Source organism: Cherax quadricarinatus, chromosome 85, assembly GCF_038502225.1.
Source record: "Cherax quadricarinatus isolate ZL_2023a chromosome 85, ASM3850222v1, whole genome shotgun sequence".
NCBI lineage: Eukaryota > Metazoa > Arthropoda > Malacostraca > Decapoda > Parastacidae > Cherax > Cherax quadricarinatus.
In genome coordinates this window covers 11,409,561-11,432,783 of record NC_091376.1, presented here as the reverse complement: position 1 = coordinate 11,432,783, position 23,223 = coordinate 11,409,561, and the positions used below count along the sequence as shown (strand labels likewise).

Here is a 23,223-nt window from a genome sequence, read left to right as displayed (position 1 = left end):
TGTTGGAGCTGATGTCTGAGACAAGTAGCAGGTTACTGGAGCTGATGTCTGAGACGAGCAGCAGGTTGTTGGAGCTGATGTCTGAGACAAGCAGCAGGTTGCTGGAGCTGATGTCTGAGACAAATATCAGATTGTTGGAGCTGATGTCTGAGACAAGCAGCAGGTTGCTGGAGCTGATGTCTGAGACAAGCAGCAGGTTGTTGGAGCTGATGTCTGAGACAAGCAGCAGGTTGCTGGAGCTGATGTCTGAGACAAGCAGCAGGTTGCTGGAGCTGATGTCTGAGACAAGCAGCAGGTTGCTGGAGCTGATGTCTGAGACAAGCAGCAGGTTGCTGGAGCTGATGTCTGAGACAAGCAGCAGGTTGCTGGAGCTGATGTCTGAGACAAGCAGCAGGTTGTTGGAGCTGATGTCTGAGACAAGCAGCAGGTTGCTGGAGCTGATGTCTGAGACAAGCAGCAGGTTGCTGGAGCTGATGTCTGAGACAAGCAGCAGGTTGCTGGAGCTGATGTCTGAGACAAGCAGCAGGTTGCTGGAGCTGATGTCTGAGACAAGCAGCAGGTTTCTGGAGCTGATGTCTGAGACAAGCAGCAGGTTTCTGGAGCTGATGTCTGAGACAAGCAGCAGGTTGCTGGAGCTGATGTCTGAGACAAGCAGCAGGTTTCTGGAGCTGATGTCTGAGACAAGTAGCAGGTTTCTGGAGCTGATGTCTGAGACAAGCAGCAGGTTGCTGGAGCTGATGTCTGAGACAAGCAGCAGGTTGCTGGAGCTGATGTCTGAGACAAGCAGCAGGTTGCTGGAGCTGATGTCTGAGACAAGCAGCAGGTTGCTGGAGCTGATGTCTGAGACAAGCAGCAGGTTGCTGGAGCTGATGTCTGAGACAAGCAGCAGGTTGCTGGAGCTGATGTCTGAGACAAGCAGCAGGTTGCTGGAGCTGATGTCTGAGACAAGCAGCAGGTTGCTGGAGCTGATGTCTGAGACAAGCAGCAGGTTGCTGGAGCTGATGTCTGAGACAAGCAGCAGGTTGTTGGAGCTGATGTCTGAGACAAGCAGCAGGTTGCTGGAGCTGATGTCTGAGACAAGCAGCAGGTTGCTGGAGCTGATGTCTGAGACAAGCAGCAGGTTGCTGGAGCTGATGTCTGAGACAAGCAGCAGGTTGCTGGAGCTGATGTCTGAGACAAGCAGCAGGTTGCTGGAGCTGATGTCTGAGACAAGCAGCAGGTTGCTGGAGCTGATGTGTGAGACAAGCAGCAGGTTGCTGGAGCTGATGTCTGAGACAAACAGCAGGTTGTTGGAGCTGATGTCTGAGACAAGCAGCAGGTTGCTGGAGCTGATGTCTGAGACAAGCAGCAGGTTACTGGAGCTGATGTCTGAGACAAGCAGCAGGTTGCTGGAGCTGATGTCTGAGACAAGCAGCAGGTTACTGGAGCTGATGTCTGAGACAAGCAGCAGGTTGCTGGAGCTGATGTCTGAGACAAACAGCAGGTTGCTGGAGCTGATGTCTGAGACAAGCAGCAGGTTGCTGGAGCTGATGTCTGAGACAAGCAGCAGGTTGCTGGAGCTGATGTCTGAGACAAGCAGCAGGTTGCTGGAGCTGATGTCTGAGACAAACACGTCATGTTGAACAACATATTAACACTGCTGTCTGAGCTTATGTAAATGACCTTGATGTTGTGTTGCACACTACCTCTAGGCTTGTACCTCCTGCAACACGTGTAAATGACCTTGATGTTGTGTTGCACACTACCTCTACGCTTGTACCTCCTGCAACACGTGTAAATGACCTTGATGTTGTGTTGCACACTACCTCTAGGCTTGTACCTCCTGCAACACGTGTAAATGACCTTGATGTTGTGTTGCACACTACCTCTACGCTTGTACCTCCTGCAACACGTGTAAATGACCTTGATGTTGTGTTGCACACTACCTCTACGCTTGTACCTCCTGCAACACGTGTAAATGACCCTGATGTTGTGTTGCACACTACCTCTAGGCTTGTACCTCCTGCAACACGTGTAAATGACCCTGATGTTGTGTTGCACACTACCTCTAGGCTTGTACCTCCTGCAACACGTGTAAATGACCTTGATGTTGTGTTGCACACTACCTCTAGGCTTGTACCTCCTGCAACACGTGTAAATGACCTTGATGTTGTGTTGCACACTACCTCTAGGCTTGTAACTCCTGCAACACGTGTAAATGACCTTGATGTTGTGTTGCACACTACCTCTAGGCTTGTACCTCCTGCAACACGTGTAAATGACCCTGATGTTGTGTTGCACACTACCTCTAGGCTTCTACCTCCTGCAACACGTGTAAATGACCCTGATGTTGTGTTGCACACTACCTCTAGGCTTGTACCTCCTGCAACACGTGTAAATGACCCTGATGTTGTGTTGCACACTACCTCTAGGCTTGTACCTCCTGCAACACGTGTAAATGACCTTGATGTTGTGTCGCACACTACCTCTAGGCTTGTACCTCCTGCAACACGTGTAAATGACCCTGATGTTGTGTTGCACACTACCTCTAGGCTTGTACCTCCTGCAACACGTGTAAATGACCCTGATGTTGTGTTGCACACTACCCCTAGGCTTGTACCTCCTGCAACACGTGTAAATGACCTTGATGTTGTGTCGCACACTACCTCTAGGCTTGTACCTCCTGCAACACATGTGTAAAGGATCTTGATGTTGTGTTGCACACTACCTCCAGGCTTGTACCTCCTGAAACACGTAAATGATCTTGATGGTTTGCCCACCAGGTTTGTACCTCCTGCAACACATGTGTAAACGACCTTGATGTTGAGTTGCACACAACACCTCCCACACACCTGCAACTCTTCTGTTTAATCACATGATAATTTGTGAAGGTGGTAATGCATGAATGTTGCAAAGCGATGGCAGTGCTTAAGCAGCCATGGTGCAGTGGTCATGTTCTGCCACCACCAGTAATCTGACTTAAGATAGACAACCAGGAGGCATGGTCTAGGACCAGACCGCGGGGGTAACAGTAACCCCTGGAACAATCAACAGTAGTTAACTGGTATGTACCTGTATACTGTCTTCTTGATACTGTGTTCACTCACAGGATGAATGGCACTGTACAGTACTGTGTTCACTTACAGGATGAATAACACTGTACAATACTATGTTCACTCACAGGATGAATGGCACTGTACAGTACTGTGTTCACTTACAGGATGAATGACACTGTACAATACTGTGTTCACTCACAGGATGAATGGCACTGTACAGTACTGTGTTCACTTACAGGATGAATGACACTGTGCAATACTGTGTTCACTCACAGGATGAATGGCACCGTACAGTACTGTGTTCACTTACAGGATGAATAACACTGTACAATACTGTGTTCACTCACAGGATGAATGACACTGTACACTACTGTATTCACTCACAGAATGAGTGCCGCTTCTTAGTACTATTTTTCTGGTGGTACGTTCACTCAGTGTGTTGGTGTGTGTAAGGTCAGTGTAGATAGTCAACTATCATAGTGTGTATAAGGTCAGTGTAGATAGTCAACTATCATAGTGTGTATAAGGTTAGTGAAGATAGCCAACTAGCATAGTGTGTATAAGGTCAGTTTAGATAGTCAACTAGCATAGTGTGTATAAGGTCAGTGTAATCAACTAGTATAGTTTACCTGGAGAGGGTTTTGGTGTGTATAAGGTCAGTGTAGTCAAGTAGCATAGTGTGTATAAGGTCAGTTTAGATAGTCAACTAGCATAGTGTCTATAAGGTCAGTTTAGATAGTCAACTAGCATAGTGTGTATAAGGTCAGTGTAGATAGTCAACTAGCATAGTGTGTATAAGGTCAGTGTAGATAGTCAACTAGCATAGTGTGTATAAGGTCAGTGTAGATAGTCAACTAGCATAGTGTGTATAAGGTCAGTGTAGATAGTCAACTAGCATAGTGTGTATAAGGTCAGTGTAGATAGTCAACTAGCATAGTGTGTATAAGGTCAGTGTAGGCAACTAGTAGAGTGTGTATAAGGTCAGTGTAGATAGCCAACTAGTAGAGTGTGTATAAGGTCAGTGTAGATAGTCAACTAGCATAGTGTGTATAAGGTCAGTTTAGATAGTCAACTAGCATAGTGTGTATAAGGTCAGTGTAGATAGTCAACTAGTATAGTGTGTATAAGGTCAGTGTAGATAGTCAACTAGTATAGTGTGTATAAGGTCAGTGTAGATAGTCAACTAGTATAGTGTGTATAAGGTCAGTGTAGTCAACTAGCATAGTGTGTATAAGGTCAGTGTAGATAGCCAACTAACATAGTGTGTATAAGGTCAGTGTAGTCAACTAGCATAGTGTGTATAAGGTCAGTGTAGTCAACTAGTATAATGTGTATAAGGTCAGTGTAGATAGTCAACTAGCATAGTGTATATAAGGTCAGTGTAGTCAACTAGCACAGTGTATATAAGGTCAGTGTAGTCAACTAGCATAGTGTATATAAGGTCGGTGTAGTCAACTAGCATAGTGTATATAAGGTCAGTGTAGATAGTCAACTAGCTTAGTGTATATAAGGTCAGTGTAGTCAACTAGCACAGTGTATATAAGGTCAGTGTAGATAGTCAACTAGCATAGTGTATATAAGGTCAGTGTAGTCAACTAGTATAGTGTATATAAGGTCAGTGTAGTCAACTAGCATAGTGTATATAAGGTCAGTGTAGATAGTCAACTAGCATAGTGTATATAAGGTCAGTGTAGTCAACTAGCACAGTGTATATAAGGTCAGTGTAGATAGTCAACTAGCATAGTGTATATAAGGTCAGTGTAGTCAACTAGCACAGTGTATATAAGGTCAGTGTAGTCAACTAGCACAGTGTATATAAGGTCAGTGTAGTCAACTAGCACAGTGTATATAAGGTCAGTGTAGTCAACTAGCACAGTGTATATAAGGTCAGTGTAGATAGTCAACTAGCACAGTGTATATAAGGTCAGTGTTGTCAACTAGCACAGTGTATATAAGGTCAGTGTAGTCAACTAGCACAGTGTATATAAGGTCAGTGTAGTCAACTAGCACAGTGTATATAAGGTCAGTGTAGTCAACTAGCACAGTGTATATAAGGTCAGTGTAGTCAACTAGCACAGTGTATATAAGGTCAGTGTAGTCAACTAGCACAGTGTATATAAGGTCAGTGTAGATAGTCAACTAGCACAGTGTATATAAGGTCAGTGTTGTCAACTAGCACAGTGTATATAAGGTCAGTGTAGTCAACTAGCACAGTGTATATAAGGTCAGTGTAGTCAACTAGCACAGTGTATATAAGGTCAGTGTAGTCAACTATCACAGTGTATATAAGGTCAGTGTAGTCAACTAGCACAGTGTATATAAGGTCAGTGTAGTCAACTAGCACAGTGTATATAAGGTCAGTGTAGATAGTCAACTAGCACAGTGTATATAAGGTCAGTGTTGTCAACTAGCACAGTGTATATAAGGTCAGTGTTGTCAACTAGCACAGTGTATATAAGGTCAGTGTAGTCAACTATCACAGTGTATATAAGGTCAGTGTAGTCAACTAGCACAGTGTATATAAGGTCAGTGTAGTCAACTAGCACAGTGTATATAAGGTCAGTGTAGTCAACTAGCACAGTGTATATAAGGTCAGTGTAGTCAACTAGCACAGTGTATATAAGGTCAGTGTAGTCAACTAGCACAGTGTATATAAGGTCAGTGTAGTCATCTAGCACAGTGTATATAAGGTCAGTGTAGTCAACTAGCACAGTGTATATAAGGTCAGTGTAGTCAACTAGCACAGTGTATATAAGGTCAGTGTAGTCAACTAGCACAGTGTATATAAGGTCAGTGTAGTCAACTAGCACAGTGTATATAAGGTCAGTGTAGTCAACTAGCACAGTGTATATAAGGTCAGTGTAGTCAACTAGCACAGTGTATATAAGGTCAGTGTAGTCAACTAGCACAGTGTATATAAGGTCAGTGTAGTCAACTAGCACAGTGTATATAAGGTCAGTGTAGTCAACTAGCACAGTGTATATAAGGTCAGTGTAGTCAACTATCACAGTGTATATAAGGTCAGTGTAGTCAACTAGCACAGTGTATATAAGGTCAGTGTAGTCAACTAGCACAGTGTATATAAGGTCAGTGTAGTCAACTATCACAGTGTATATAAGGTCAGTGTAGTCAACTAGCACAGTGTATATAAGGTCAGTGTAGTCAACTAGCACAGGTCATTCGAGTGAGTCAGCCACCAACAAGTGTCAGCAATATTATAAAACATTGACTGTTGTTTGTACAAGAAGATGTGCTGAGTTCCACTCTACTTTCTGTGAATAAAAAATATAAAACTCTAATTGATAGTTGCAACATTTCAACCAGTCTGTGTTGCTTAACATAGTGTTGCCACAATGTACTTGAATATATTAAAGCTAGAAACTACTGAAAAAAAAGGTTACATTGAACCCACTTAGTATCAAGCATTAATTTGATAAATTATAGCGAACATCAATGTATATAATCAAATACGAAAGTTGATAAATGGTTCTCTGAACCATTTATCAATAGAATGATGAATGAGACTCTTGGGTATCTTTATTGTGGAAACGTTTCGCCAACCAGTGGCATAAGTGTCTCAGTTCTTCAATTTCTCGGTTTTCAAAACCACTCATCATATATGCGGGTTGTTTGTGTACTGAAACTGTTGTTCCATCAATATTTGTGACATTGCAAGTAGTAGGTTGAAATGCTTTTTTGCTTCGGATATTTGTATGGTGCTCTGTTATTATGCCATGTCTTCTTGCTTTTTATAAGAACATAAGACTCGAGGAGCACTGCAGCAGGCCTACTGGCCCACACTAGGAAGGTTCTTCTCCAACCCAAACCCACTAACAAAAATATTTGCCCAACCCATTTTCATTGCTATCCAGGGGATAACCTTTGATAGCCCTCCTAACTCACGGTGTTACACTATATTAATGTTAGTCTGTGTTTGTTTATAGGGTGTCGTGGGCTGACCGCATCATGGCACCTCCTCCACTGAGGCAGTTTGCCTCTACCTCAGCCATGTCTTCCCGTCACGTGACGGAGGACACTCCAGCTGACCTGCTGGAGGGCACCATGGACCTCACAGTCATCCTTCCTGCAGGTCACAAGGTCAATATGTCCGTCCACAGAAGGTTAGTGCAACACACACACACACACACACACACACACACACACACACACGGGGGCAGGAGCTGTGACTCGACCTCTGCAACGACATATATGTGAATATACACATTCGTTCATTACGAGTTTTCTTGTGTGTATGTATATATATATTTCAGGGAACCGGGCGTATCCCACCGATGCAGGGTGACCTGAATAAACAGTCTTTTTAAATTTAGTAATTTATACAGGAGAAGGGGTTAATAGCCCTTTGCTCCCGGCATTTTAGTCGCCTTTTAGACACGCATGGTTTACGGAGGAAGAATTCTTTTCCGCTTCCGCATAGTGACTAATATATATATATATATATATATATATATGTCGTGCCGAATATGTAAAACTGGTCAATTAGCAAGAACTCATTTAAAATTAAGTCATTTCTAAAATTTTCTCTTATACGTTTAAAGATATATTTTTTTCATTAATGTTAATGTAAACATTTTTAATTTTGCTCCAAAAGAATCTTAGAAAACTTACCTAACCTTATTATAACAAGAACAATTTATTTTACCCTAACCCAACTTAATATATTTTAGATTTGTTTATAGTAATTTAATACTAAACACAGTGAAATTTTTTTTTTAGTTAGGTTCAGAATGATTTTGGCGTAATTATTGCATACACAAATTTTCACTTGTCCTATATGACAAGATGAGCGTTGCTATTTAAGCCAAGATCGCAAGTTCTGCCTATTCGGCACGACATATATATATATATATATATATATATATATATATATATATATATATATATATATATATATATATATATATATATATATATGCAATAAGATCACAGTAAACAGGTGATTTCAGAATATGCAAAACAACCGCTGTGAAAGAATAGAGAAATTCCAAGCGCTTTCGTGACTACTCACATTATCAATGTGAGTAGTCACGAAAGCTCTTGGAATTTCTCTATTCTTTCACAGTGGTTGTTTTGCGCGCGCACACACACACACACACACACACACACACACACACACACACACACACACACACACACACACACACACACACACACACACACACACACACACACACACATATATATATATATATATATGTATATGTATGTATGTATAGAATCCCACTTTTATGACATGTCATTAACTGTGACTTTTCTATCCTAGATTTTTTCTTCACAGTTCATAATGAGAATAAGAGGTGTTAGGGAAGTGAACATAGACTGCAGATACTGTATATTATGGTGATAGAATTCCAACATTTATGTCACCTCTGCCAGGAAGACCTTTCTTACTAACACCATTAGATATTTAATGAAAGTAGGTTAAGTATTGAGAGAAGGTGCAAGGTCTGTCAAGACCCTGAGGGAGAGAGAGAGAGAGAGAGAGAGAGAGAGAGAGAGAGAGAGAGAGAGAGAGAGAGAGAGAGAGAGAGAGAGAGAGAGAGAGAGAGAGAGAGAGAGAGAGTAGCATCACCAGCCACCAATACATACGTCACATTCTTAACAAATCTTCCTCACCAGAGCAAATATATGCCTTTGTCAAAGGTCGGTATAGTGTTTACACTTAAGTAGAGGTTAGTACACATAGAAGAAGGTTAATGCTGCTAACTTCACGTTGTAATCTGTATTACAAGAATTGTTTTACACAGTTGAGTTACAGTAAGATGTTTAATGAAGACAAGTTTCATTACTCAGAATTATGAAGAATTATAAACTGGAACGGAATAAATCTCTAACTGACGCTATATAGGCATGAGAGGGAGTTCTAAGTGAGGATGTCAGCGCTTACTGAATGAGGATGTCAGCGCTTACTGAATGAGGATGTCAGCGCTTACTGAATGAGGATGTCAGCGCTTACTGAATGAGGATGTCAGCGCTTACTGAGTGAGGATATCAGAGCTTACTGAATGAGGATGTCAGATCTGATGGGCAAGAATCACAACAGTGTTGCTATCACAAAAGCAAGCAATCTGATTGGCTAGATAACTAGGACTTTCAAGACAAGAGATGTCAAGCTGAAGTCAATTGTTCTCTCTAGACCGTAATATTCTCGCACATTAGCAGTTCCTTTTAATAAGTTGGCGGGAACTGCTGAGCTAGAGAGTGGCGGCACCAGGGAGATGGAGATGGCAGGGGGCTTCAACCCCCTCCCACCCAAATAAATAACAATAATAATAACATTGCTTCAAAATAAGTCTCCAAGCGCCCTCTACCACAAGATAAAACTGGCTACCACGATACAAAAATACCGAGGTCGCTCCTGGAACTGGTGAAGGTGCAGACAAGCACCAGTTGTAGTCAGTGAATGAGGACAAGTCTGGTGAATGTAACTGGAGATGCATTGGTTATATTTTGTTAGGTATGATTGTTCTGTGTGCTGCTTGTGTGTGTGTGTGTGTGTGTGTGTGTGTGTGTGTGTGTGTGTGTGTGTGTGTGTGTGTATGTCTGTGCTGCTTACTTCACACACTAATGGTGTTCACTACTTGCATGCATTCTTCTCCCTTCATACGTGCAGTTGGAGTTATCTTGCTCCTCTTCGGATTATATTTGATTACTTAATATTCTCCAGTTGCTTTATGACCCCTCTGGGCGGCCAGCAGCAGCAACAGCTTTACCTTACCAGCAAGCACCAGACAAGCCTGGTCTAGGGCCGGGCTCCAACAAGCACCAGACAAGCCTGGTCTAGGGCTGGGCTCCAGCAAGCACCAGACAAGCCTGGTCTAGGGCTGGGCTCCAGCAAGCACCAGACAAGCCTGGTCTAGGGCTGGGCTCCAGCAAGCACCAGACAAGCCTGGTCTAGGGCCGGCCTCCGGGAGTAGAGAAACTGTATTTTATCAATGGTTAATAACAACTATTGACTAGTTGGTGTATGAAGTTGTAAGAACGTTGTGTTGCGGTCGTCAACACCCTGGGAGCCTTCACTCTCATAACACCACTAACATTGTGTTGCGATGGTCAACACCCTGGCAGCCTTCACTCTCATAACACCACTAACATTGTGTTGCGATGCTCAACACCCTGGCAGCCTTCACTCTCATAACACCACTAACATTGTGTTGCGATGGTCAACACCCTGGCAGCCTTCACTCTCATAACACCACTAACATTGTGTTGCGATGGTCAACACCCTGGCAGCCTTCACTCTCATAACACCACTAACATTGTGTTGCGATGGTCAACACCCTGGCAGCCTTCACTCTCATAACACCACTAACATTGTGTTGCGATGGTCAACACCCTGGCAGCCTTCACTCTCATAACACCACTAACATTGTGTTGCGATGGTCAACACCCTGGCAGCCTTCACTCTCATAACACCACCAGTCTGTGATTAATCACTTGTGTTGTCAAACATAGCAATCTAGTTATGTCTGGTGTTGTAACATAACTGTGTCATGCCTGTGATAGGTGTCCAGAGCTGTAGTCTGACAGCTCAGCCTGGGAAAGAACAGCATAAGTTTATTTAGTTACAGATATATGCAAGTTATTATACACAGTGTAAATTACCTGGATAACCCATAACAAGTCTAAGTGACTTATTTCCACTGTGCACGACGCACTGTTTGTATATAATGGTGCACACTCAGTGTGCATATAATGGTGCACACAGTGTGCATATAATGGTGCACACTCAGTGTGCATATAATGGTGCACACAGTGTGCATATAATGGTGCACACAGTGTGCATATAATGGTGCACACAGTGTGCATATAATGGTGCACACAGTGTGCATATAATGGTGCACACAGTGTGCATATAATGGTGCACACAGTGTGCATATAATGGTGCACACAGTGTGCATATGATGGTGCAAATAGTGTGCATATAATGGTGCACACAGTGTGCATATAATGGTGCACACAGTGTGCATATAATGGTGCACACAGTGTGCATATAATGGTGCACACAGTGTGCATATAATGGTGCACATAGTGTGCATATAATGGTGCGCACAATGTGCATATGTGTGTGCAATGTGCACACACTGCATATAATGGTGCGCGACTCTGCTTGCATATAATGGTGCACAGTGTGCATATAATGGTGCACATACTTCATATAATGGTGCACGCACAGTGTGCATATAATGGTGCACACACTGCTGACTGCTACATTATAGTCACACAGCACCACTAAGGTGCTCACGAACTTTGACTAAAACCTCACTTTGAAGGAAAAAAAAAGTTGATGCTGGCGAAGGGCTTTTGATTCAAGGAATTTGAGCTATCTCCACCCTTGGATCAAATCTAATTACCTCTCATACCCTAGGCACTGTATGACACCTACGGGCGTTAAAACCTACGGGTTTAACGCTTCCCCTTGACTGTATAAATCCTTAATACGGCAAAAATCTGTTAACATAATAGTATAATATATTGGGATGTAATTAAGTTTGATTCGAGGAAGGGGAGGTTAGCTACAATTCCTTGGATCCAGAGCCTTACAGCAGGTCGGCAAAGCGTAGGACATTACCAGGAGGACATTACCAGGAGGACATTACCAGGACATTACCAGGAGGACATTACCAGGAGGACATTACCAGGAGGACATTACCAGGAGGACATTACCAGGACATTACCAGGAGGACATTCACACTGTGACAACTTTGGACTACTTACACCAAATTGGCCTTAATAGTCTGTTGTATAGCCTCGTCCCTAGCCAGCCCCTAGCCAGCCCCTAGCCAGCCCCTAGCCAGTCCCTAGTCAGCCCCTAGCCAGCTCCAAGCCAGCTCCAAGCCAGCCTCTAGCCAGCCATTAACAGCCGGCAGGATGGCCGGTACCACTGAACATACATAAGTTACTGCTACACACACTTACCTTCCTATAACTGTTAAATATTGTGTAACTAGAATTTTAAGAGTAATATAATTTCAGTACAGAAAATAAGTTTCTCCAGACAGCTGAAAGAATTTTTAGCTAAAACTTACCAGTAAAAAATATAAAGCTTTGAAAAGATAATCTTAATTGTAGGTAATATATCTTAGCTAATAAACAACATATTAAATAACAAAGTCAGAATACCATGACTGGAACAATACACAACCCGCACATAGGAGAAATTTACGACATTTCCATTTGACTTGGACGATTGACAAGTTACATATCCTCTGATAATATCAAGGTTGACACTTATAAAAGCACCCTGGAGTTTACCTGGGGTTACTTCTGGGGGTCACCGCCCCCGCGGCCCGCTCTAAGGCCAGGCCTACCTAGAAAAAACCTCTTTCTAAAACTTATAATACTCTGTGAACTTGTAAATATATACACTAAGCTAGCAGAAACTTGTTCTTAACTCACACTTATATATCTGACTTGTAAAAGCTACCTTGCTGCCATATATGTTCTTAACTCACACTTATATATCTGACTTGTAAAAGCTACCTTGCTACCATATATGTTCTTAACTCACACTTATATATCTGAATTGTAAAAGCTACCTTGCTACCATATATGTTCTTAACTCACACTTATATATCTGACTTGTAAAAGCTACCTTGCTGCCATATATGTTCTTAACTCACACTTATATATCTGACTTGTAAAAGCTACCTTGCTACCATATATGTTCTTAACTCACACTTATATATCTGACTTGTAAAAGCTACCTTGCTACCATATATGTTCTTAACTCACACTTATATATCTGACTTGTAAAAGCTACCTTGCTGCCATATATGTTCTTAACTCACACTTATATATCTGACTTGTAAAAGCTACCTTGCTACCATATATGTTCTTAACTCACACTTATATATCTGACTTGTAAAAGCTACCTTGCTACCATATATGTTCTTAACTCACACTTATATATCTGACTTGTAAAAGCTACCTTGCTACCATATATGTTCTTAACTCACACTTATATATCTGACTTGTAAAAGCTACCTTGCTACCATATATGTTCTTAACTCACACTTATATATCTGACTTGTAAAAGCTACCTTGCTACCATATATGTTCTTAACTCACACTTATATATCTGACTTGTAAAAGCTACCTTGCTACCATATATGTTCTTAACTCACACTTATATATCTGACTTGTAAAAGCTACCTTGCTACCATATATGTTCTTAACTCACACTTATATATCTGACTTGTAAAAGCTACCTTGCTACCATATATGTTCTTAACTCACACTTATATATCTGACTTGTAAAAGCTACCTTGCTGCCATATATGTTCTTAACTCACACTTATATATCTGACTTGTAAAAGCTACCTTGCTGCCATATATGTTCTTAACTCACACTTATATATCTGACTTGTAAAAGCTACCTTGCTACCATATATGTTCTTAACTCACACTTATATATCTGACTTGTAAAAGCTACCTTGCTACCATATATGTTCTTAACTCACACTTATATATCTGACTTGTAAAAGCTACCTTGCTGCCATATATGTTCTTAACTCACACTTATATATCTGACTTGTAAAAGCTACCTTGCTGCCATATATGTTCTTAACTCACACTTATATATCTGACTTGTAAAAGCTACCTTGCTGCCATATATGTTCTTAACTCACACTTATATATCTGACTTGTAAAAGCTACCTTGCTACCATATATGTTCTTAACTCACACTTATATATCTGACTTGTAAAAGCTACCTTGCTACCATATATGTTCTTAACTCACACTTATATATCTGACTTGTAAAAGCTACCTTGCTACCATATATGTTCTTAACTCACACTTATATATCTGACTTGTAAAAGCTACCTTGCTACCATATATGTTCTTAACTCACACTTATATATCTGACTTGTAAAAGCTACCTTGCTGCCATATATGTTCTTAACTCACACTTATATATCTGACTTGTAAAAGCTACCTTGCTACCATATATGTTCTTAACTCACACTTATATATCTGACTTGTAAAAGCTACCTTGCTACCATATATGTTCTTAACTCACACTTATATATCTGACTTGTAAAAGCTACCTTGCTACCATATATGTTCTTAACTCACACTTATATATCTGACTTGTAAAAGCTACCTTGCTACCATATATGTTCTTAACTCACACTTATATATCTGACTTGTAAAAGCTACCTTGCTACCATATATGTTCTTAACTCACACTTATATATCTGACTTGTAAAAGCTACCTTGCTGCCATATATGTTCTTAACTCACACTTATATATCTGACTTGTAAAAGCTACCTTGCTGCCATATATGTTCTTAACTCACACTTATATATCTGAATTGTAAAAGCTACCTTGCTACCATATATGTTCTTAACTCACACTTATATATCTGACTTGTAAAAGCTACCTTGCTACCATATATGTTCTTAACTCACACTTATATATCTGACTTGTAAAAGCTACCTTGCTACCATATATGTTCTTAACTCACACTTATATATCTGACTTGTAAAAGCTACCTTGCTACCATATATGTTCTTAACTCACACTTATATATCTGACTTGTAAAAGCTACCTTGCTGCCATATATGTTCTTAACTCACACTTATATATCTGACTTGTAAAAGCTACCTTGCTACCATATATGTTCTTAACTCACACTTATATATCTGACTTGTAAAAGCTACCTTGCTGCCATATATGTTCTTAACTCACACTTATATATCTGACTTGTAAAAGCTACCTTGCTGCCATATATGTTCTTAACTCACACTTATATATCTGACTTGTAAAAGCTACCTTGCTGCCATATATGTTCTTAACTCACACTTATATATCTGACTTGTAAAAGCTACCTTGCTACCATATATGTTCTTAACTCACACTTATATATCTGACTTGTAAAAGCTACCTTGCTGCCATATATGTTCTTAACTCACACTTATATATCTGACTTGTAAAAGCTACCTTGCTGCCATATATGTTCTTAACTCACACTTAAAATATTCATATTTACTAATGCCTTAATTGTTATTATCAACAGAAGACCTTTAATAACCATGAAATAACACACATATCACTTAAAAGATTGTCTGAGTGTCTGTCTGTCTGTCTGCCTGAGTGCCTGCCTGCCTGAGTGCCTGTCTGTCTGTCTGTCTGTCTGCCTGCCTGTCTGTCTGCCTGTCTGTCTGCCTGTCTGTATGAGTGCCTGCCTGTCTGCCTGTCTGTCTGCCTGAGTGCCTGTCTGCCTGAGTGCCTGCCTGTCTGCCTGAGTGCCTGCCTGCCTGAGTGCCTGTCTGTCTGTCTGTCTGCCTGCCTGTCTGTCTGCCTGCCTGTCTGTCTGCCTGTCTGTCTGAGTGCCTGCCTGTCTGCCTGCCTGTCTGCCTGAGTGCCTGCCTGTCTGCCTGCCTGAGTGCCTGCTTGCCTGTCTGAGTGCCTGCCTGTCTGCCTGAGTGCCTGCTTGCCTGCCTGCCTGTCTGCCTGCCTGAGTGCCTGCTTGCCTGCCTGTCTGCCTGTCTGCCTGCCTGAGTGCCTGCTTGACTGTCTGCCTGAGTGCCTGCCTGTCTGTCTGCCTGCTTGCCTGCCTGTCTGCCTGAGTGCCTGCTTGCCTGCCTGTCTGCCTGAGTGCCTGCTCTGCCTGCCTGTCTGTCTGTCTGCCTGAGTGCCTGCTTGCCTGCCTGTCTGCCTGAGTGCCTTCTTGCCTGCCTGTCTGCCTGAGTGCCTGCTTGCCTGCCTGTCTGCCTGCCTGAGTGCCTGCTTGCCTGCCTGTCTGCCTGCCTGTTTGCTTGAGTGCCTGCTTGCCTGCCTGACTGCCTGTTTAAGTGCCTGCTTGCCTGCCTGCTTGTCTGCCTGCCTGAGTGCCTACCTGTCTGTCTGCCTGAGTGCCTGCCTGTCTGCCTGCCTGTCTGCCTGCCTGTCTGTCTGCCTGAGTGCCTGCTTGCCCTCCTGTCTGCCTGCCTGAGTGCCTGCCTGAGTGCCTGTCTGCCTGCCTGAGTGCCTGCTTGCCCTCCTGTCTGCCTGCCTGAGTGCTTGCATGCTTACCTGTCTGCCTACCTGTCTGTCTGCCTGCCTGTCTGCCTGCCTGAGTGCTTGCTTGCTTACCTGTCTGCCTACCTGTCTGTCTGCCTGTCTGTTTAATTAAAAAAGCCTTACACATTAAATACATGGCAATTTATTCTCAGTAATTAAATTTATTTTTATACCCATACATTCATTATACATCTAGATCCTGTGTGGAAGGAATGTTCGAAACGTTGACGCACTGTTATGATACTCTTCACTGTCATAACTTACTGGAGTGAATGATATAGGAAGAAGTGTAAAATAAATCCAGGGGCGCTGTGGGCACAATACGAAAACATAGTGTCAATATCCGTGGCTTCAGACTTCAACCAGCACATATACGTTCTTTCCGATAATATTTCTTGTAAGTTTTGAAGAGGAAACTGAACCACTGCTACTGTAGGGGTGTGATCAGACAGGCTGTGATGGCTATGTAGGCCTGGGGGCTGCCAACACCAACAGCGTGGTTGACCAGACAGTAAACAAGGAAGTCTGGTATAAGTTTTCAAACACATTGGAAAGTGAACTTTTCAAATGGAGAAAAAAAGAGTGTGCTGAGGGCAATACTCTCGTTCCTCTTAACAAGCTGGCCATTGAGCTCAATTAGTTTCAGGTAACGCGATGCAAATTGCATTGGTGTGCCAGTTAAACTTGAACAATAGTAGTTTAGTTGATGAAGAGGAGACTACACTAGTAGTTTTGTTGATGAAGAGACTACACTAGTAGTTTAGTTGATGAAGAGGAGACTACACTAGTAGTTTAGTTGATGAAGAGGAGACTACACTAGTAGTTTAGTTGATGAAGAGGAGACTACACTAGTAGTTTAGTTGATGAAGAGGAGACTACACTAGTAGTTTAGTTGATGAAGAGGAGACTACACTAGTAGTTTAGTTGATGAAGAGGAGACTACACTAGTAGTTTAGTTGATGAAGAGGAGACTACACTAGTAGTTTAGTTGATGAAGAGGAGACTACACTAGTAGTTTAGTTGATGAAGAGGAGACTACACTAGTAGTTTAGTTGATGAAGAGGAGACTACACTAGTAGTTTAGTTGATGAAGAGACTACTCTTATAAGTAGTGCATCATAGTTTAGGTAAAGAGGAGCCAACTAGTGTCAGCTCACAAACATTCGACCCCACGATCAGACTCGGGAAGCTCCATAGAAATAATGCACAGGAAAACTGTCACATGCCTTAAATATTTTATGTAGACATCTAGTCCCATGCTGCTGGAGTGTGATCAAGGTAACATATATGAAGGAATTCAGGGAAACCGGCAGGGAAGTACAGTGTCTGCACTCTGAAGGACGGGTGTTAATGTTGCAGTTTTATAACTGTAGTGTAAGCGCGCCTCTGGCAAGACAGTGATGGAGTGAATGATGAAAGTTTTTCTTTTTCGGGCCACCCTGCCTTGGTGGGAGACGGCCGATGTGTTAATAAAAAAAAACTGGTCACCAGTGTCATCCCTCACTCAAAAACACGGATATAGCCCTTCTGCAAAACTACAGAGCTATAAGCAGTCGCAGAAAGCTATAGACTAATAACTCTGAAATTGCATATTATCAGAATAGTTAATTTTGGTCACGGCCTCCCGCGGCCTGGTTTTTAACTTCATCAGTAATAGTGTTGGTGGTAGCCGCACTCTTGTTAAGCAAGGTTTCTACACACAAGGAACCACAACATTTACACAACCCGTGACAACATAGTTGTACAGCGGGTCGTTACTGAAGTACCACTGCAACACACTTGATGATAAACAAACTCCAATTGTAATCTACACATCTTGCGAAAACCTTTGACAAGTTTGACCATGATGTATAGCACGCAAATTGCATGCAAAAGAAGAAAAATATAGAAGAGTGGGTAGGGAACTTTAAGCTTTCAAACAAATCGTTCTAAAAGTGTAACAATCGCCAATATAAGATCAGAACCCTCAGCATTGTAACGCTCAGTTTCTCAAGGCTCAGTACTCTCTCAAATTCTTTTTCATTCATATATTTGATGTGGACAGGTAAATCTTGGTAGACATTACCTGATTGTATTTGAGAATAACGTCCGGCAAAGACCTGAATAAACTTACTTACTTACTTACTTACTCTACAGATCTTTAAATTGCTGTAAAGAGAAAATTAAGTTACACGAAGTTGTCAACTTTTAGCTGCTTGACTACTGACAAACGTTATGCAGAGTTTTGGAAACTGTCGTTCACAAATAACCTACACTTAGGAGAGGAAACTATAGTCGTTTCTGACAGTCGTGGAACATTATCAGTCGTGATCTGATAATGGTCTTGCACGGACCGCACTGTAGTCAGAAGTTTTCTCTCCTAAGTGTGGCTAATTAGTGAAGTTTAACAGTCACGGTCTTGTGACTTTGATCTTCATGGACACTTATGGTGCTTGTGTTGCAGCATTATTTTAATATCTAAGTGTTGTTTGTCTTCCATAACCTCTCTATGATAGTGTTTGTATTGCAGCACAGTTTGATACAATACTCTTTGTTTCATAACCAATGTGCAACACTTGTGTATGTGTTGCAGCACAGTTTGATACAATACTCTTTGTTTCATAACCAATGTGCAACACTTGTGTATGTGTTGCAGCACAGTTGTTTGATGAAGTTGCACAAAAATTGTTTGATATAATGTTAGTGTATTCTATAAGTATATTATAGCGGTAATGTTCGTGTGTTGCAGCACACCCATGATGGACCTGCTGATCCAGGTGACCACAGCTCACAAGATAAACCCTGGAGGTCACGTCATCCACGTTGTGTCTGATAATCGTCCGGTCTCCTACAAGCCTTCTACACCAATAGGTCAGTAGACCTAGTGTTCACTCTCCTACGTATCTATAGGTCAACAGACTTACAATGTTCTATATCCTAAACATCCATAGGTCAGTAAAAGAAATCGACATGTATGCAATATCTAGGTATGTTTATTTTGTAGATGTTTCGCCATTCAGTCCACCCCTCAAGGGAGGTTCCTTGATGTTGGTGAGGGGCTCTTGATTTAGGGAATTGGATCTGTGCTCCAGTTCCCCGAATTAAGCCTGAATGCCTTCCACATCCCCCCCAGGCGCTGTATAATCCTCCGGGTTTAGCGTTTAACCCTTGATTTTAATAATAATAATTCGCCATTCGGTATCTTTATCAGTACTATACACGGACAAATGCAGAAGACTGAAGAGACAAAAATTGAGGTAATCAGTCCCTCAGCCTAGTAGCAGGTGACACTCAGCTTCAGCCTAACTTAACTGCTTCTATTCTCGACCTGACCTCCCCTCACTCACATGCAGCTTGACCTTATATGCTGTTTCTTGTACTCTTTCTATTATAGGTATAAACAAGGTCCCAGGACCAAGATGGTATATATAAAGAGTAATTGACATGTTTTCTGTATAATTTGGTAAGGCACTTGTAGCGAAGCCTTGTTGTAATGAAGGCTTCTATTAATTCATTTGTGAAAAATAGTCTGGTGATACCGACAAAAGGTGGAAGAAGACATTTATGTACAGTTCAGGACATTTATTAGTGAGTTCTTCAGTCCTAATACTCTAATAAATGACCTGAACAAATTTAGATGAGTTTATTTGTTTCTGTGATACAGCAACAAGACTCACTGTGATACAGCAACAAGACTCACTGTGATACAGCAACAATACTCACTGTGATACAGCAACAAGACTCACTGTGATACAGCAACAAGACTCACTGTGATACAGCAACAAGACTCACTGTGATACAGCAACAAGACTCACTGTGATACAGCAACAAGACTCACTGTGATACAGCAACAAGACTCACTGTGATACAACAACAAGACTCACTGTGATACAACAACAATACTCACTGTGATACAGCAACAAGACTCACTGTGATACAGCAACAAGACTCACTGTGATACAGCAACAAGACTCACTGTGATACAGCAACAAGACTCACTGTGATACAACAACAATACTCACTGTGATACAGCAACAAGACTCACTGTGATACAGCAACAAGACTCACTGTGATACAGCAACAATACTCACTGTGATATAGCAACAATACTCACTGTGATACAGCAACAATGCTCACTGTGATATAGCAACAATACTCACTGTGATACAGCAACAATGCTCACTGTGATATAGCAACAATACTCACTGTGATACAGCAACAATGCTCACTGTGATATAGCAACAATACTCACTGTGATACAGCAACAAGACTCACTGTGATACAGCAACAAGACTCACTGTGATACAGCAACAATACTCACTGTGATACAGCAACAATGCTCACTGTGATATAGCAACAATACTCACTGTGATATAGCAACAATACTCACTGTGATACAGCAACAATACTCACTGTGATACAGCAACAATGCTCACTGTGATATAGCAACAATACTCACTGTGATACAGCAACAATGCTCACTGTGATACAGCAACAAGACTCACTGTGATACAGCAACAATACTCACTGTGATACAGCAACAAGACTCACTGTGATACAGCAATAATACTCACTGTGATACAGCAACAAGACTCACTGTGATACAGCAACAAGACTCACTGATACAGCAACATGGCTCACTGTGATACAGCAACAAGACTCACTGTGATACAGCAACAATACTCACTGTGATACAGCAACAAGACTCACTGTGATACAGCAATAATACTCACTGTGATACAGCAACAAGACTCACTGTGATACAGCAACAAGACTCACTGTGATACAGCAACAAGACTCACTGTGATACAGCAACAATGCTCACTGTGATACAGCAACAATACTCACTGTGATACAGCAACAAGACTCACTGTGATACAGCAACAAGACTCACTGTGATACAGCAACAAGACTCACTGTGATACAGCAACAAGATTCACTGTGATACAGCAGCAAGACTCACTGTGATACAGCAACAATACTCACTGTGATACAGCAACAATCTCACTGTGATACAGCAACAAGACTCACTGTGATACAGCAACAAGACTCACTGTGATACAGCAACAATCTCACTGTGATACAGCAACAATCTCACTGTGATACAGCAACAAGACTCACTGTGATACAGCAACAAGATTCACTGTGATACAGCAACAAGACTCACTGTGATACAGCAACAATACTCACTGTGATACAGCAACAATCTCACTGTGATACAGCAACAAGATTCAGTGTGATACAGCAACAATCTCACTGTGATACAGCAACAAGATTCACTGTGATACAGCAACAATCTCACTGTGATACAGCAACAAGATTCAGTGTGATACAGCAACAATACTCACTGTGATACAGCAACAAGATTCAGTGTGATACAGCAACAATCTCACTGTGATACAGCAACAAGATTCACTGTGATACAACAACAATCTCACTGTGATACAGCAACAAGATTCACTGTGATACAGCAACAAGACTCACTGTGATACAGCAACAAAACTCACTGTGATACAGCAACAAGATTCACTGTGATACAGCAACAATACTCACTGTGATATAGCAACAAGATTCAGTGTGATACAGCAACAATCTCACTGTGATACAGCAACAAGATTCACTGTGATACAGCAACAATCTCACTGTGATACAGCAACAAGATTCACTGTGATACAGCAACAAGATTCACTGTGATACAGCAACAAGATTCAGTGTGATACAGCAACAAGACTCACTGTGATACAGCAACAAAACTCACTGTGATACAGCAACAAAACTCACTGTGATACAGCAACAAGATTCACTGTGATACAGCAACAAAACTCACTGTGATACAGCAACAAGACTCACTGTGATTCAGCAACAATACTCACTGTGATACAGCAACAATACTCACTGTGATACAGCAACAATACTCACTGTGATACAGCAACAAGACTCACTGTGATACAGCAACAAGATTCACTGTGATACAGCAACAAGACTCACTGTGATACAGCAACAAGACGCCATAAATGAAATAGAAAGAAACCCAAAGTATTTCTTCTCTCATGCCAAATCAAAGTCGAGAACAACGTCCAGTATTGGGCCCCTACTTAAACAAGATGGGTCCTACACAGATGACAGCAAGGAAATGAGTGAGCTACTTAAGTCCCAATATGACAGACTGAGAGTCGAAGATCAAAATTAATTTTTTATGAGAGAGCCACAGAATTTGGTTAACACAAGCCTATCCGATGTTATCCTGACGCCAAATGACTTCGAACAGGCGGTAAATGACATGCCCATGCACTCTCCCCCAGGGCCAGACTCATGGAACTCCGTGTTCATCAAGAACTGCAAGAAGCCCCTATCACGAGCCTTTACCATCCTATGGAGAGGGAGCATGGACACGGGGGTCGTCCCACAGTTACTAAAAACAACAGACATAGCCCCACTCCACAAAGGGGGCAGTAAAGCAACAGCAAAGAACTACAGACCGATAGCACTAACATCCCATATCATAAAAATCTTTGAAAGGGTCCTAAGAAGCAAGATCTCCACCCATCTAGAAACCCATCAGTTACACAAGCCAGGGCAACATGGGTTTAGAACAGGTCGCTCCTGTCTGTCTCAACTATTGGATCACTACGACAAGGTCCTAGATGCACTAGAAGACAAAAAGAATGCAGATGTAATATATACAGACTTTGCAAAAGCCTTCGACAAGTGTGACCATGGCGTAATAGCGCACAAAATGCGTGCTAAAGGAATAACAGGAAAAGTCGGTCGATGGATCTATAATTTCCTCACTAACAGAACACAGAGAGTAGTAGTCAACAGAGTAAAGTCCGAGGCAGCTACGGTGAAAAGCTCTGTTCCACAAGGCACAGTACTCGCTCCCATCTTGTTCCTCATCCTCATATCCGACATAGACAAGGATGTCAGCCACAGCACCGTGTCTTCCTTTGCAGATGACACCCGAATCTGCATGACAGTGTCTTCCATTGCAGACACTGCAAGGCTCCAGGCGGACATCAACCAAATCTTTCAGTGGGCTGCAGAAAACAATATGAAGTTCAACGATGAGAAATTTCAATTACTCAGATATGGTAAACACGAGGAAATTAAATCATCAGAGTACAAAACAAATTCTGGCCACAAAATAGAGCGAAACACCAACGTCAAAGACCTGGGAGT

The 23,223-nt window shown here is 41.8% G+C and overlaps 1 protein-coding gene across 7 annotated transcripts in view; it reads left to right on the top strand.

Moving 5' to 3' along the window:
* Positions 1-23,223, top strand: part of LOC128703166 (serine-rich adhesin for platelets-like) — a 434,412-nt gene that overhangs the window by 228,556 nt on the left and 182,633 nt on the right. For all 7 annotated transcript variants that reach the window (XM_070103364.1, XM_070103362.1, XM_070103361.1 and 4 more), the window contains 2 exons: positions 6,980-7,156; positions 18,794-18,915. In XM_070103364.1, coding sequence (XP_069959465.1) covers positions 7,002-7,156; positions 18,794-18,915 — 277 coding nt within the window. In that variant the 5' untranslated portion in view covers positions 6,980-7,001. The remainder of the gene's footprint in view (positions 1-6,979; positions 7,157-18,793; positions 18,916-23,223) is intronic.